General features: G+C 42.3%; 1 protein-coding gene across 1 annotated transcript in view; it reads left to right on the top strand.

The window, feature by feature from the left end:
* Positions 1 to 15,126, top strand: part of LOC106926678 (uncharacterized) — a 36,331-nt gene that overhangs the window by 19,443 nt on the left and 1,762 nt on the right. The window contains exons 13-30 of the mRNA XM_088008842.1: positions 1,476 to 1,727; positions 3,874 to 4,209; positions 4,332 to 4,637; positions 5,685 to 5,978; positions 6,194 to 6,229; positions 7,269 to 7,398; positions 7,485 to 7,642; positions 7,805 to 8,423; positions 9,825 to 10,118; positions 11,785 to 11,875; positions 11,966 to 11,991; positions 12,196 to 12,309; positions 13,365 to 13,457; positions 13,563 to 13,770; positions 13,862 to 13,961; positions 14,423 to 14,497; positions 14,583 to 14,691; positions 14,937 to 15,039. Coding sequence (XP_087864968.1) covers positions 1,476 to 1,727; positions 3,874 to 4,209; positions 4,332 to 4,637; positions 5,685 to 5,978; positions 6,194 to 6,229; positions 7,269 to 7,398; positions 7,485 to 7,642; positions 7,805 to 8,423; positions 9,825 to 10,118; positions 11,785 to 11,875; positions 11,966 to 11,991; positions 12,196 to 12,309; positions 13,365 to 13,457; positions 13,563 to 13,770; positions 13,862 to 13,961; positions 14,423 to 14,497; positions 14,583 to 14,691; positions 14,937 to 15,039 — 3,344 coding nt within the window. The remainder of the gene's footprint in view (positions 1 to 1,475; positions 1,728 to 3,873; positions 4,210 to 4,331; positions 4,638 to 5,684; positions 5,979 to 6,193; positions 6,230 to 7,268; positions 7,399 to 7,484; positions 7,643 to 7,804; positions 8,424 to 9,824; positions 10,119 to 11,784; positions 11,876 to 11,965; positions 11,992 to 12,195; positions 12,310 to 13,364; positions 13,458 to 13,562; positions 13,771 to 13,861; positions 13,962 to 14,422; positions 14,498 to 14,582; positions 14,692 to 14,936; positions 15,040 to 15,126) is intronic.

Genomic DNA, 15,126 nt, shown 5'->3' on the forward strand with positions numbered 1-15,126 from the left:
ACTGTATCATATCTATCTGTGCGAGTGTGTGTGTATGCGTGTGTGTGTGTGTGTGTGTGTGTGTGTGTGTGTGTGTGTGTGTGTGTGTGTGTGTGTGTGTGTGTGTGTGTGTTAAATTACCTTTAAAAATAGCTAATGCTTCCGTAAATGAATGCAAAGTGAAAGCTCTAATAGTGAATTTGAGTCTTGAATGTGAGTTAGAGTATCAGTTAGCTACATACAGACACAGACTCTCCACACTTAGCCAAGCCTTAAAATGTGTCCATCTTTTGTTGCTGAACTTTAATATCTTACTGAACATTTTAGGAAAATCCAACCAATAGTTTGTGTCAACTTTTTTCATTGGTTGGATGATTGATTTGCTGTTCTTTACTTTTATTGTAAGATAGATGTGCACTCATCTTTCTGAATCAGGAAATGGCATCAAGACGACTGCTACTCACCTAATAATAAAAACAAAGTTTAAAACCAGTGGAAACTGTGGGGGGAGGCTTTACGATGACTCAAATTCATCTTCCCCCCACGCACAGAGAGGAGGCGGTGAGGGAGGGACGTATCTCAAAGAACGGCAGCAAAAAAACCAGCATGCAGAGAGGCAAGGTTTCCATAACAACCATCACACGGAAGGAGAAAACAGTTTTTATACCAACTACCATCACAAATGTAAACATGTAGAGTAATTGGACGTTAGGGAGAATATTTGGTCAGGTGAGACGGAGGGCGTTTTCACACCTTTAGTTTTTCTTCCAGTTGATGAAGAATTGCAACTTTTTCCGGTTTCCTTTTTCCCCCAGAGAAAACGCCTATCAAACCAGCACCACAATGCATTGCGATGAACACACGTGCAATGAATTGCACATGTGTTCATCTGTGTCATTATCAATCAACAGAAATGATTCATCCCAAGATAACCACTGCAGTGTCTTGTTTACACCCCAAACATGTAGTTAGTAATCATTAAAGGCACACATTCAGAAGTTTCAACTTTCTAAACACATTTTAATTGTCATTGGAGCTTTCCACTTCTCTATATTCTCGTTCAACTGGCATTAAAAGGAGCAGGGAATTAGCTGGCGTGTGTGTGCGTAATTGTGTGTGTCTGAGAGCACTGCTCCGGCCTTGTTTCTGTCTCTGTGCTGATCTCATTGCGACATGAGGAACAGGATAAAGGGGTGTTTTGTGCTCCAGCCGAGCAGCAGTGAGGAGGAAAATGCGGCTACCTAATAGTGGAAGAGATAGAAATGCGAAGTGTGTTTGTGTGCTGAAGTGATCCAAACAGAAAACCCCATGCTCTGTCCTCTGTTCACCCACCGCTTCCCGTCTAACTAAACATTTCAACCTCATCAAGCTTTTGTCTTCAAAGTCTGATCTTCTTTTCCATGATTTCTCCTCCGCCCTGTCCCCGTCTGCTTCCTGTGCCTCTGTGTATGTGTGTGTGTGTTTCCTTCTCTTAACTTGTGAGACCGCATCTACAGTGAGGATAGGGCAGCCCCCGTGTGTCAGGCTTGTCTGCAGAGAACTTACGGAATCAGCGGATCAGCAAAGGCTGGACGAGGTCATGGCAGGGTTGTGACCTTTGGGGGTCTGACTGAGATCGAGCAGCCGACAGAGGCAGTCACAGCGGGAGGAGGGGAGGAGCCAGAGTCAATTAGACGACTCCAGTCCAAAGCAGCGGTATCAATGACTACCGTTGACCTGAGCTCCTGGCTTTCAGAGGGGAATCGCAGGTACGGACAAGGCCAAACATGATGAGCCCCAAGCCCAGAGCAGCCTGCATTGCTCTGAGCAGCACTGGCCCCTTTCTGTTGCTTTACTCATAGAGTAGTCAGTCAGGACACTGCTTTTTCCCCTTATTGCCTCATGTTTCAGGGTCCTAATGACAAATTTCCCTTTACTACCTCATGTATTTTGAAAGCACTTCTGAATTGCTCTGCATTGCATTGACCTGCTTGTAGTTTCAGTAGGAAACAAAGCTGCACAAACGCATGCAGAACTACAAGAAGAATCAGGCACCTGATGGGTCTTAATTAAAGCTGCAGTATGTAACTTTTATAAAAAATATACATATATTTTTATGTATTTGTTAAAATTGTCACTATGTGGTGACAGTAGGACATGAGAAAGATAATATGAAAAAAATCAAGCTCCTCTGCCTCCTCCCAGTGATGTAATTGAAACAACCAATCAGAGCCAGGAGGCGGGTCTTAGCGCTGTCAATCATGCCCGAGTGCATACTCTTACCCTTTCCAACAACCACCTTCCTCTCTGCTACAATGGAGCTTCTTCCCATGCCTGATGGGGAGAAGCCATGCTAGGCTAACTAGCATGTTAGGCTAGTTTTCTAGCATGTCTGACTAGCCTTAGTGAGTGCTAAGTAAGTTGATTCTCCGCCATTAGCACATTTAGCAGCACGTTCACGAGATTGATTAAAATCCTCCACCTGACTCTAATTGGTTGTTTATGAGCGGGATCAGTTGTTTTCTTGAGACGACAATAGCAGCACAAGGAGATTGATCTTTTTACAGGTTATCTGCCTCATATACACATAGGGACGTTTTTCTATAAAAGTTACAGCTGCAGCTTTAAATGGCTAAAATTATGCAACATTTTAAATACAATAATTTAACTCAACATGTTCTTCTTAGTGCCCTGTGACAGACTGGGTGTACCCCACCTCTCGCCCGAAACATTTGAAAGATGTGACTGTAAATAATTCAGGGGGTGTCCAAACTTTAGCGAGGCTTCAGTGCTTCATTCATCTGCTGCTCGGGGGCTGGCATCCTGCATGTTTTAGGCTGCGTTTGCGAGACCGCTGTAGTTGAGTCGGCTGTAGTTATCAGCCAGGCCACTATATGGCGCTGTGATTTTAGCATGTTGTCGAACTGGCATGCGCTTTTGACCCTGAGCTTCCACCGCATTCTAATCCTATTGGTTACAGTCTCCCATGAATGGCGTACTCGTATAAGATTTCTGATTTCCTGTCAGAAAATATTCGACAGGATTGTGAACAGATTACAATACTGCACAACATTAATATACTATCCACCATTGTTTTTGTTGTCTGCCTGTTCATGCGTAGAATAAAACCTGTTGCCTACGTCTGCGCATGTGCGCTCTCACACTTGTGGAGTACTAATTCACACTTCTACGGGACGTGTTACAGAAAAGTTTTATTGTGAGACCTGGTTTCAAAAAAGAAGTCATATTCTGTGATTGTCTATATTTTCATAATAGTTGTCATATTAGTGGTAAAATGTTAGGTTTTATTCTTTCTTTTTTTTCGACTTTTTATTTTAGTTTTTATTCTTGGTTCGGATTTTTCTTTATTTTACCCGCACCCTCATTACCGCAAAGCTTACTTTTTGTTTTTTGTTTTTTTTTGTTTGTTTTTTGGCGTAGCATAGTGTTAAAATGCTACAGTGCCTTGTACGATCACAATACGGTGGTCACAGAATGTGGTGTAACACCGTGTAAGAAACTCCAGTGTCGTCTAAACAAGCCGCTGAATCGCAATAATAAGATACTACCTTAACCATCTAAATTATCTCCCAGTCTGCTACCAGGCGTGGTAGATGTGTGCATGGATATTTCCAGAAGGAATATGTTTAATTATTAACCTCAAACATAATTTTAATCCCTATCAGAGTTACAGTCAACTCTAGGAGATGTATTATTTCTTGGACTTGTTTTGGGATTTTTCCACTTTAAGGTAGTTTTCCATAATTTGGAGAAGCAGAACATATTATTATTATTTGTTATTATTATTATTTATTCTGCTTCCTGCTCTCCTTTTAACCTGTTTCTTTGTGTGTTATGCGGATCATTGCGACAGTTTGTGGGTCAGTCACCCATCTCTGCTGCTGTATGCTATAGTGTTGTCATGGATGGATGTGCATCCTCCCCTCCCCCTGCGGAACACCGACCCTGGTCGGCCGAACCCACCCCTACAGCTGCCGAGATAGACGCTCGTTTTGCTCTGTACGAGCAGAGAGCAGAGGCAGAAGACGAAGAGGAGGAAGAGGAGCGGATCCCCGACCTTCAGAAGGACGACATGATGGCCAGGAGGACAGGTGCTTTCCTAAAACAAACAGCTGGCTCCGCAGATTTCAGGCGTTTCCTGCCTCCACCTGGGTCTGGGTGGAGCAGCCGAGGGGAAGTTGCCACTGATGCTGTTTCTCCTAGCAACAAGGAAGTGCTCATCGGCACCAGGTGGGCTGAAAACGGATGTTTGCCGTGTTTAGCAGGGTGCTGAAGCCGCTAACCGGAATGGTGTTGCCTGCTTCTTCATCGTTGGTGTTTTAGTTACTTCAGTTCAGACTGTTCTGCTTTAGAGCGGCCAGCCAGCGGCCCAGAATCCCAGAAGAAACACCTCACCGCCCAGTAATCAGAGCAACGACCCAAACTGAAGGCCAACCCAATGAGTCCGATAGAGACAAGAACATCCCTGATCTGGACAGAGACGACATGGTGGCTCGGAGAAGCGGGACATTCCAGAAAGCGGCCATCTTCAGAGGAAATCAGGGCTTCAATCAGTTCCTGCCGGTCCCTGGGTCGGTCAGACACAACATCAGTTCAGAGACTGCAGCAAAGCAGTCAGGCAACTCGTCCAAACTCAGAGCAGACATGGACGGAGGAAGGTATTTCCTGAGATGGAATGAAGACACGGCCGGTGTGTTTCTAATCCACTTCAGTTCAAACTAGAGTACCTGACAGAGCAGGTGTGGTGTGTTGAAGGGTTTCCTGCTGATTTCTGAATGAACTGACTGGTTCTGGTTTGCTGCAGGAGTGCTTGATAGCTGATCTCTGATCATATGGATTAATGGAAACTATGAGCTCTTTTTAGTTCTAACATGGTTCTGCTCTTAAGCTGTTGGATCACTAACTCCGGCGTTGGTTGGCATGACTTTGGCAGCTGGGTTTCAGCTCGGTGTGAAACTGTCTGGGTTTAATGTTTCAGAACTGAATCACAATGAAACCCCTGCTGTTCCTAAAGGATAAGTTCACTCCGCTCACAATACGGTATAACACGTCTGTGATTATCTGATTGGGTATTTGTATGAATTAAAAAAATAATGATTCTTACATCAAGATAATCTAAACATGCTAATTATTCAGTTCAGTTCAGTAAAAAATTAATTTAATTATATCCAATCTGTAAAATTCAGTGGAAATTCAGTCCAAGTCATAGAATAAAACAGTGAAGAGTATTAGTATGGAAGAGGATTATGGCCACTAAAAAAATACAAGAATTCTGACTTTTTTTCAGAATTTTGACTTTTTTTCTCTCTGAATTCTTACCATAATCTAAGAATTATGACTTTTCACTCATAATCCAAATTTTTGTTGTCAGAGGATTAAAGTCAGGATTTTGAGATTAAACTCAGCATTATGTGGAAAGTCTGATTATTTTTTTCAGTGGCCCTAATCCTCCTCCTAATTTTTAAATCAAACCAATCTCCAATTGTTTTTGTTGCTGTATTTTAGTCAGGATCAAACAAATGTTTTTACGTGCTGAAAGCACAGAAAGGTCCAGTTTGCTCAAAACAAATCAGAAGACAATGATTTAAAATCAGAGTGAACTTATCCTACAAGGCGATGAGCTGGCAGTTTTTGTGGTAGCAGTTCAGTTCAGTGTCGATGTGTTTCCTGTTAATCCTGGCTCTGTCATTGGATCGTTATTTCAGCAGCTTTGTTGCCATGGCAGCGGAACTTGAAGCTCCGCCTTTCAAAGCCCCGTCCAGTCCGGTGTGTCCTGGGCTGGCAGGGAGGCAGGTCCCTGACGCAGCCGTTATCGATACGATCGAACCATCCTCTTCCTCCTCCTCCTCACTTATACGTCCTCCCAGTCCTCCCTCAACTCACACCTGGAGGGTGGAGGAGCAGGTAGAGGCGGGGAGAGAGGAGGAGAAAACCGAGGATGGGAAGATGAGGCGGGAAAAGAAACCATGCTGGCTGGAGGATGAGCTTCCTCCAATGATGTGAGAGTGATGTTTGATTTTTCATCTTTTCTCTGATTTGACCAACAGGACAGTAGCACTGACATCACAGCTGCTCTCTCTCTGCTCGGCTCGTCATGTCTTCATATCAATGATAGAAACAATTGAACTTTGTCTCATTTTCACCTTCCATACCTGCTTCTTTGAGGCCGTGCCTTCCTGTTATCCTCAAACTCTCCCCTCTGCTGCTGTTATAGGGTGAGCCGACGAGTTGCTTTTCTCTTAGACAACGAGTAAGTTTCACCAACTCTCTCTCGCTGACATCCTGCATGGTGACATATGCATGGCCTGCATGTCAACGTGTTGGTTAATAAACTGCAAAGACTGTTTGCAACACCCAAACATGCTGGAACCATGTTCATGACTGTTCACATCTTACTGTGCTTTTCTACCGCTGGGCCACAACGTTTGATTCATTCATTCAAAACTCAAGATCTGTAGTAATTGTCCTCTAGTTTCTTATGCAATATACACTGGTACACTTGAAATAAGACAAAACTAATATGCAAGGAACTTTTTATCCAGATACATAAGCTTGTCTTAAGTCAGTAATTCCTTATATTATAAGTGAAATAATCTGCCAATGGAAAAAAAACTGTCATTTCAATTTGCGCAATTTTACGGTAAGTGGAAACGCAGAAACAATTGCACGATGGACGGATGGATCACACTGGTCAACAGAAAAAAAATTGTCTGGTGTTTTTCAACTGTTTTGGGTCATGTTGATGTGCTGAATTAAAAAAATCAGATGATGAGATATGAACTGATAATGTCACAAAAATGTCATCAATTCAATCAGAAGATCAGATTTCTCTAAATCACATTAGAATAAAAACCTGACCTGATTGAGAAAAATGGATGTCATTTTCGGATTCAGTGGCGCAAAATAGTCCTAATTCAGTTGAAAAAACATAGAAAACTTCCAAAAATATTTGTTTTGTAACTCAGTGTTTTGTACATTTCTGAACCTGAAGCTGATTCTGATTATTAGGTTGAAATCAGTAAATTTGTTCAAATATATCTTGCTGTTTGTTTTTTTTTTTGTTTTTTTTGGAGGGTGAGGGTTTGCCAGTCATTTCTGTTCACTATAATTTTTTGTTCACTGTAATTTTTTTGTTTTGCCTGCTGCTTTTTAAGTATGGGCTGCGTATTGTTTATCATCGCACGCTGCACATCGCTCCAAACTGTGTGCAACACAAGAAAAATCGACACGTGATTTTTGTCAGACAAAATCCTTACAGTGTTTCCTTACAGTTTTTTTTCCATTTCCAGGAGTGTGAGTATGGGAGACATGGCCAACGAGGATGAGGCAGGACACTTCCCTTCGCTGAGCCCGTCGCGTTATGAACGCATGCACCAGCAGTACAATGCTTTCGTGGAGGAGGAGGACCAGTGGCAGGATGTGAGGCTCTTCTTGTCCTGAAACGGCGTGCGTCAGGTAGCGTTCAGCAGACTGAAACTGATGGATGCTGTGAACTTTTGTCTCAGGACCTGGCCCGCTGGAAGAACCGCCGCCGCAGCGCATCACAGGAGCTGATTAAAAAGGAGGAGGAGAGGAAGAGGATAGAGAAAAGGATGAAGGGGAACGGAGTGGACGGCAATAAGAGGAAGAGCATTAAGACTTACAAGGAGATTGTGGAGGAGAAGTAAGTGTAAGACAGTAAGACACTTTGTAAGTTGTATTTTATATATACAGCATTTTTATGACAACTGAAGAAGTAGGAAGATGATTGTGCTATAAAATGGCAGTATGTGCCTGGAAACCCATAATACTGCCCCTTTAAATTGTCTTGGTTCCTGTTTTTCAGAGAACGCAGGGAAGCTGAGTTGTGTGAAGCATACAGACAGGCAGCGACTCCAGAGGAGGCAGCTTTGGTTTTACAGCGCTATGCCCTCCGCTTCACCATCAGTGATGCAACACTGGACAGCCTGAAGCTGCCCAGAAGCACCAACAAACCCAACCAGTTCCTGAACCAGACGGAGCAGGAGCACAGCCAGACGTCAGGCGACGGTGACTCAGAGAGGCTGGAGCATCCAAACCAGCTGGACACAGACGGTCTCACTGAACAGGAACGCTGTGGACAGACAGAGGACAGCCATGAAAAACATCAGTCTGGTGTGAACCTCAGCAGCTCTTTGGAACCAGATGCCCTCCAACTCAAAGACACAAACTCACACAGTGAGCAGCTCCAGTCGGAACAGCTTCCTGAGCCCCCCTCCCATCTGACAGACCCCCATGATGAGCATAAGAATCAGCCTGACCCAGGAGCCCCTCAGCCCCCCACTGAACCTGCTGCTGCACCTCAACCCAAACACAAAGTCTCCTCCCTTCCATCTGCACCCTCCAGACCGCTCCCCCTGCTGGCGGCCAAGCCCTACTGCCCGCCCAGGTGTTCTCCTGAACACAAACTTGTGGAGGTCCAACAGGTAGGAGCGCTGCATTTCTGTTTTCTCATCCTGTGGATCTCAGGACTGTGAAAATATGTTTTTAACATAAAAATGAGAAGCTAGTAAATTACTTTAATAGCTTTTTCGCCCTAAATGTGACACTGATTCTGCACAACTCAACAGAAAAACAAACACATTGGTTAGGAAAACGTGTTGTTGGGGTTTGATTAAAGACCATCAGTTTTCTGATTTTGATAAGAAGCTGACGACGATTTTATTTTTCACCAAGTCCCACCGAGCATCTAGATCAACTAAATGATGACAGAACATCCATCCATTTTCTTTACACCCTTGTCCCTTGGTGGGGTCAGGAGCTGCTGGTGCCTCTCTCCAGCTCACATTCCGGGCGAAAGGCGGGGTCACCCTGGACAGGTCGCCAGTCTGTCGCAGGGCAACACAGAGACAAACAACTATGCATACACACACTCACACCTAGGGGCAATTTGGAGAGGCCAATTAACCTGACATGTTTTTGAACTGTGGGAGGAAACCGGAGTACCCAGAGAAAACCCATGCATGCACCGGGAGAACATGCAAACTCCATGCAGAAAGACTGGGGCCGGGAATCAAACCCAGAACCTTCTTGCTGCAAGGCTACAGCTCTACCAACTGTGCAACCCCATGACAAAACATTTTAAAAAAATATTTGTTCAGATTGATTTACAGCAGGGTTGGACACTAAATCAATAACAATATATGTCTGGGAGATGTAGGCAGAAGAAAAGCTTTAGCTGCTCCACTTCTCACAGTGAGCTAAGCGAGGCTGGAGGCATCAGCTAACTCACTCACTCAGCAACCTGCTGAGTAACTTGTGCGGCAGCAGTTTCAGGTTTTGCCACTGTGCTTCATAACTGCTTAAAAGTAAAAAAAAATAAAATAATGTGAAGTGGAAACTGAATAAAACAGGAACGTTTTGGCAGAATTTCAGATATTTAAAACAAAAATCAAATCAGTAATTATCAATGTAAACTGATATGAATCAATTATGTTGTGATTTTTCAGCCATAACATCCGGTCCAAGTTTATAGACATCATTTTGTCTCCAATAGCTTGTTTTCTTAACAGAATAATTTCACAGATGTTTTTTTATCGTAACACCTTTTAACTAGAGAAGCTGTGATAATGAAGAATGTGCTTTAGAATAACCAACAAAAGGCCAAATATTCTACAATCAGTTACAGGAATAAAGATCTGAAACCTGGGAGCGTCGGTTCCAGGTTACAGATGTATTTTTCTTTCATAAAAGAAAAAATAAATCTGCAATAACCTGTAATGAACATGTGTTTTTTTTTTTATAATGTTAGCATAAAATTAGCTGCTTATTTAAAAGCCTGCATCAAAGATGTACTGTGTTCTAACTGCTGTTCTGTTTCCTGCCAGCTGGACGGGTCGGTGCGGCTGAACGGAGAGACGGCTGAGGACTTCGCTTCCCTTCCGGACCCGCTACAGGAAAACCCAGCCATTTCCTCCCAGCACACGCAGGAACCGGATCCCCCAGAGGACAGCGCAGAACAGCCGGAACCTCCACTGACCGAAAGACCAGCCCTGACTTCAGGCTCCGCCATCAGCTCCCTGATCGCAGGCCGAAACTGCATCATCACCACCACCATCGTGACAGAACTTACAAAGACCCACGTGGAGCCGCTCCACCCAGACGTCCAGGACGACGTTGAGGTAGTTTTATGATCACGCTTTTTCTACAGTTTTACAGTTCAAGGTAGCTTGTTGAATGTGTTTTAATAAGTTGGAGGCAGAAACAAAGCTGCAACATAATTTATTGTCAAAGTTAGCATTATCGTGGTCAGTGGTTGATTTTACAGTGAGAAAACCAACGAGTGACTTTGTGTTGTTCTGGCCAGAAACTCATATCTCGTCTCATCATATTCTGAGTACAGGAACCAAGGAGAAGAACATGATTTGGTCAGACGTAACCAAGACTGAAAACAAACACTACAGATGTCCCCTGAACTTATGACCACCAGAATGACTAAGTGCAGCCCAATCCCAGATGGAAATTTATTCAAACCTTCAGATTAGAGATCAAACATTAATATCTGTATCGATGACAGTGTGTCTGATCCATGAGGGCAGATCTGTCCAGTCTTATTCTATACTTAGAGCTCTGAGTGATACCATGTTTTATTATTTAGTCTTACATTATACTTAAAATTCCTAATTGTTCTTTCTGAATCATTTGGAAGAAGTTTTTGTTGCAGTTTATTTTTCACCAAAGTAGTCAACTTTTTGTTTTTGTCAGTTTCAGTTTTTATTATTTATTTTCCACTGGGTGTTCTACTCCTAATCGCATTGACTGAGCAAATTAAAGTTGTTTTTATATGTTTGACCAAGCTTGTGAAGCTACCAGTGTATTTAAATGTGATGTACTAGTGTACATCACAACAGAAATTATTCTGTTAAGAAACAAATAAATAGTAATTTATTTGATAAAAAAGAAAAGTTTTTAGTCAGTTTGGATCAGTATCAGCTTGTGCTATCAAGAAAAACAAGGCTAAAGTTTCAGAGGGTATTAATGTTTCTGCAAGGCACTGAAAAACTCTGAGCTGGTATAATGTGTAGCTCAGTCAAAATGAACAAAACGTTTCAATTCTATGATGTAAGGAAAGAAAAACAGAAGGAATACCGAGGAGGCGGAATACTTTCCAGCCTCCTGTAGACTCAGCTGTTTCCTTCACCTCTTAGTTAGCTTTTAGCTTCACTATGTTAACATGTGAGAAACTGTACAGTTGAGAACATAAAGCTGTTGTTATATCACTTTAATTTCTTCCCTGGGAGGGTTTGTCATGTAAAGCAGGTGTCTGGTTTCTATTTGGATATTCTAACAGACATTTACATGAACAGAGAACAGCGACCTCAATAAGAATAGCACATTGAAAAGATCACCACAATGGTCAGGAAGTGTTTCAGAATGACAGTGTGTCAGGGCCATTGTAGATGGGACAAAAAAGGGAGGAATACATTTCTGCCAAAAAACTCAGAAATCTTTAGATTAATACCAAAACGTTTTCAATAAAAACAAGGACATTTGAGTTTCAAAAGTTGAAAAACTCTGAAATTTTGAGATTACTCAGAAATGTTCTACTGAAAAATATGAGACAAACTCAAAAATGTCTTTGTTTTTTCTAAAATATTTTTGAGATTATTCTTAAAATTTCTGAGTTTTTTGGTGGAAATTTACTCCTTTTTTTCCATGTACAATGGCCCTAATACGCTGTCATTGTTCTAGTCTTTCACTGTTGTTGCTTCACTTTCTGATAGAGGCAGTTACTTGGAGACAGTCTTTTGGCTTTAGTTGCTTATTTATTTTAAATATAACCCTCAGGATGGAGCCACTGAGACGCCAGCAGAGAAAGGGAATCCTCAGCCTGTTCAGTCACCCAGCAGTTTACCAGAATACTCTCCCAGTGTGTCTGGTAAGTCTGCTCTTCTCTGGCAGCCATCTTGAAAACTTTGGACTGTTTCCTCCAGCAGTCAGGATGTTTAACGTGTCCATCTTTCCACAGAGGGCCTGGAGGAGAGCAGTGTCACTGTAAGTATCTCTACATTTTCAGCTCCGTCTCTTCCTTTCTGTTTCTCCTCCATCCTCAGATTTGACCCCATCCTGACCTTTCGTCTCCAGTGGTCGCTGTAGTCAGACTTGTGTCCTCACCTTTCCTCTCTTTCTGTCCCTTTTGCTTCGTATACATGTGTGTTTTTTTTTGTGTTGGTGTGCTTGTTGGTCGGGTCTGGTCAGATTGAGACCCCCATGTTGAACTTGGCTAAACGTGTTAATCACTGGGTCTGGGACCCCAATGAGGAGCGTAAGCGCTTGGAAAGCTGGCAGCAGGAGCAGGAGCGCCTCCTACAGGTACTGCAGCGTGAGGTTGTATATCTGGAGAGAAACGATGTTCTGGATGGATCTGTCAAAATTCAAGTTCTACTTTTAGTTGGGCTTTTCTCTAGGGTGCAGTGATTGTAATTTTTGACTTTTGGACATCTCCTGAGTTTCAAAACCAAAACATTTTTGAATTTTGAAACTCAGAAAGTTCTGAGTTATTTCTGGAACATTTCTAAGAATAATTTCTAAATTTCTAAGTTTTTTATTGCATATTTTCAACTTTTAGAGCCAAGAAATTTCCTTGTTTATTCTAGAAAATGGATGAGCTTAATCTCAACATTTCTGAGTTATTTTTCGCAAATTTTCAACTTTTGGGGTTCAAATATTTACAAATGGTTTTCTAGAAAATTTGAGGTTTTTGGCGGAAATTTACTCCTGTTTTTTTCTATCCACAATGGCTCCAATATGTCATCGTACAATCACGACATAAAACAAGTCACTATTTTTGTCCGTGTTTAATGTTCCCATGCACTCGATATGAATTGCAGCTAACGCTACTTTGTCACTGAATCGTTTGGGTCCTTCTTGTCAAAGATGTTATTTGTTTTGGGGGGTTTTTCCTTCTTGTTCTTTTGGACTTATTTTTTTCTCTATTTTTAGTTATTTATATCTTGTTACGTATTATTTTTGCCTAAAACATCTTTTGGAAGAAAGCGGGGAGGACTTTTTTTTTTTTTTTTTGCCAAAGCCACTTTTGACAAAAAAATAACTTAGGTAATTATCTTAGTAGTCCATAAGTGAGCCAGTGTCAGATGAGAGATTTTTGGGCCTTGTACGTATTAGAGAAAACCAGTTGAATCTTTTCAGTTCAGCTCTGATTTGAAAAATGCATTGATGTTGCTTGTTGGATCATTACTGCATCCTAGAAAAACAGCTGTTTATATATTAGAAAGCTTAAACTTACAGTGACGTTCATGTCCATGACATGTGGACCAGAACTGTATGTCTGTGTGTTACATTTGTGTGTGTGAGTGAGTGTTCGCCTTTGATGATTGTCTTTGAACATAAACTGTGTCTGTCATCAGGAACAATACCAGAAAGAACAAGAGAAGCTGAAGAAAGAGTGGGAGAAGGCCCAGCTGGAGGTGGAGGAGGAGGAGAGGAAGCACAATGAAGAGGTGGGAACACATGGATGGAGACGCTGGAAGCAAAAATCATTTTCTTCTTAGCCGGTTTATCCTAGATTTTCCTCTTTCTGTTCTCCATCTGTGTTATTCTTCCAGGAAAGACGAATTTTAGAAGAGACCGTAGCTCCTCTCAGTCCCTCTGCCTCAGTGCAAAGGCAGCCGGAGCGCATAGCCACAGCGCCTTTTTCTGCCGAAGAAAACAACAATGGCGCAGTGAGAGGAAACGTGTCTGCGCAGCAGAACGGACAGAAAATCCACACAGGAAGTGAGGATCAGCACGCGTCCAAGCTTCATTTTTTCCAGGGTGAGAATAAAGCACACATGCTCAGGACTACGTCCACATGTTTGTGTGAACCGCAGTGCATGGGAGACGTTATGATGTGTGTTTCTGCTAGATTCTGGATGTGATGAACAGCTCCCACAGAAACAGGAAATGTGGAAGACGTCATCTCTGGACCGCAGCCCTCAGACCAACCAGATGCAAAATGTCAAAAGGTGAATGTAAACATGATCAATGCAGATTTTAATAGTGTTTGACTCTGGTCACGGTAAACATTAAGTGCACCCTCTCTGAGTTTATTACAGTATTTTTACACATGAGAATATAATAATCTTTACCAGGTTCCAAAATAATTAGCATGTAACCTTTTAGTGAACAATGTAAATAGTTTGCTCACTGTTATCATGTAGCCATACTAAGATTTAATATCTTGTAGAGCCATCTTTAGCAGCAATAACCCTTAATGTTATGTTACTGGTTAATGGATTTCTTTCATTTATTATCCTCGAAAGTAGAGCAGATATCCTGGAATCTTTAAAGAAGATCTATGAAATACATTCAGGCCTAAAGATGCACAGAAAATACAAGAAGCTCGTATTTGATGGCTGAACTTGGTGGTTCACAGTCATCGAAGACTGAATGTGACAAAACTTCCTGCTTTCCAAATGTAATTCAGATCAGGATCACATGATGCTGTAGCAGGTAAACAGGACGTCTCCCCTTCAGCACCTCAGCCTCCGTCTCCCAGCAGGTAAATAATGTTCACACACCGACATGTGAAGACGTCCAGGCGTCAGCAGGTCATGCCCGCCATTTTTTTCCTGTGTTTGTTTCAGGTGCGTCAGTGGGAAGCGACTTTGTTCGGGCTGCTCCAAACCTCTGGGAAGAGGAGCTGCTATGATCATTGACACTCTGGGCCTGTTTTTCCACATGCAGTGTTTTAAGGTCTGTTTCATACCACTGTTCTCTGCAGGTCCAAATAGACAGTGGTAGGGATAGAGAGGGTGATTGGATCCTAAAAACTACATTTTGAAGAGCTTGAAAGCCTTTACCACTAGATAACAGATGCAGTCTGGACGCTTTGCTTCTAGAACTGAAATGGGATTTAGCCTCGCAGGAAAAATGTTTGACTTGGTCACCCAAAACTCCTAAAAAGGAGATAAAAAATAAAAAAATATGTCATTTTTCAGTGTGGCGTATGCAAAGGGCAACTGGGTGACGCTACAGCAGGGACCGACGTCAGGATTCGGAACGGACTGCTGAGCTGTTATGAGTGCTACATCGCATCTCGAGGTGGGAAAACATTCACATTGATCAAAGAAACACACACACACACACACACACGCACACACACACACACACACACTGGTTTCAGCACTT

This window comes from Poecilia mexicana, unplaced genomic scaffold (genome assembly GCF_051168715.1).
Source record: "Poecilia mexicana isolate PSO_F unplaced genomic scaffold, ASM5116871v1 scaffold_2, whole genome shotgun sequence".
In the NCBI taxonomy this organism is placed as follows: domain Eukaryota; kingdom Metazoa; phylum Chordata; class Actinopteri; order Cyprinodontiformes; family Poeciliidae; genus Poecilia; species Poecilia mexicana.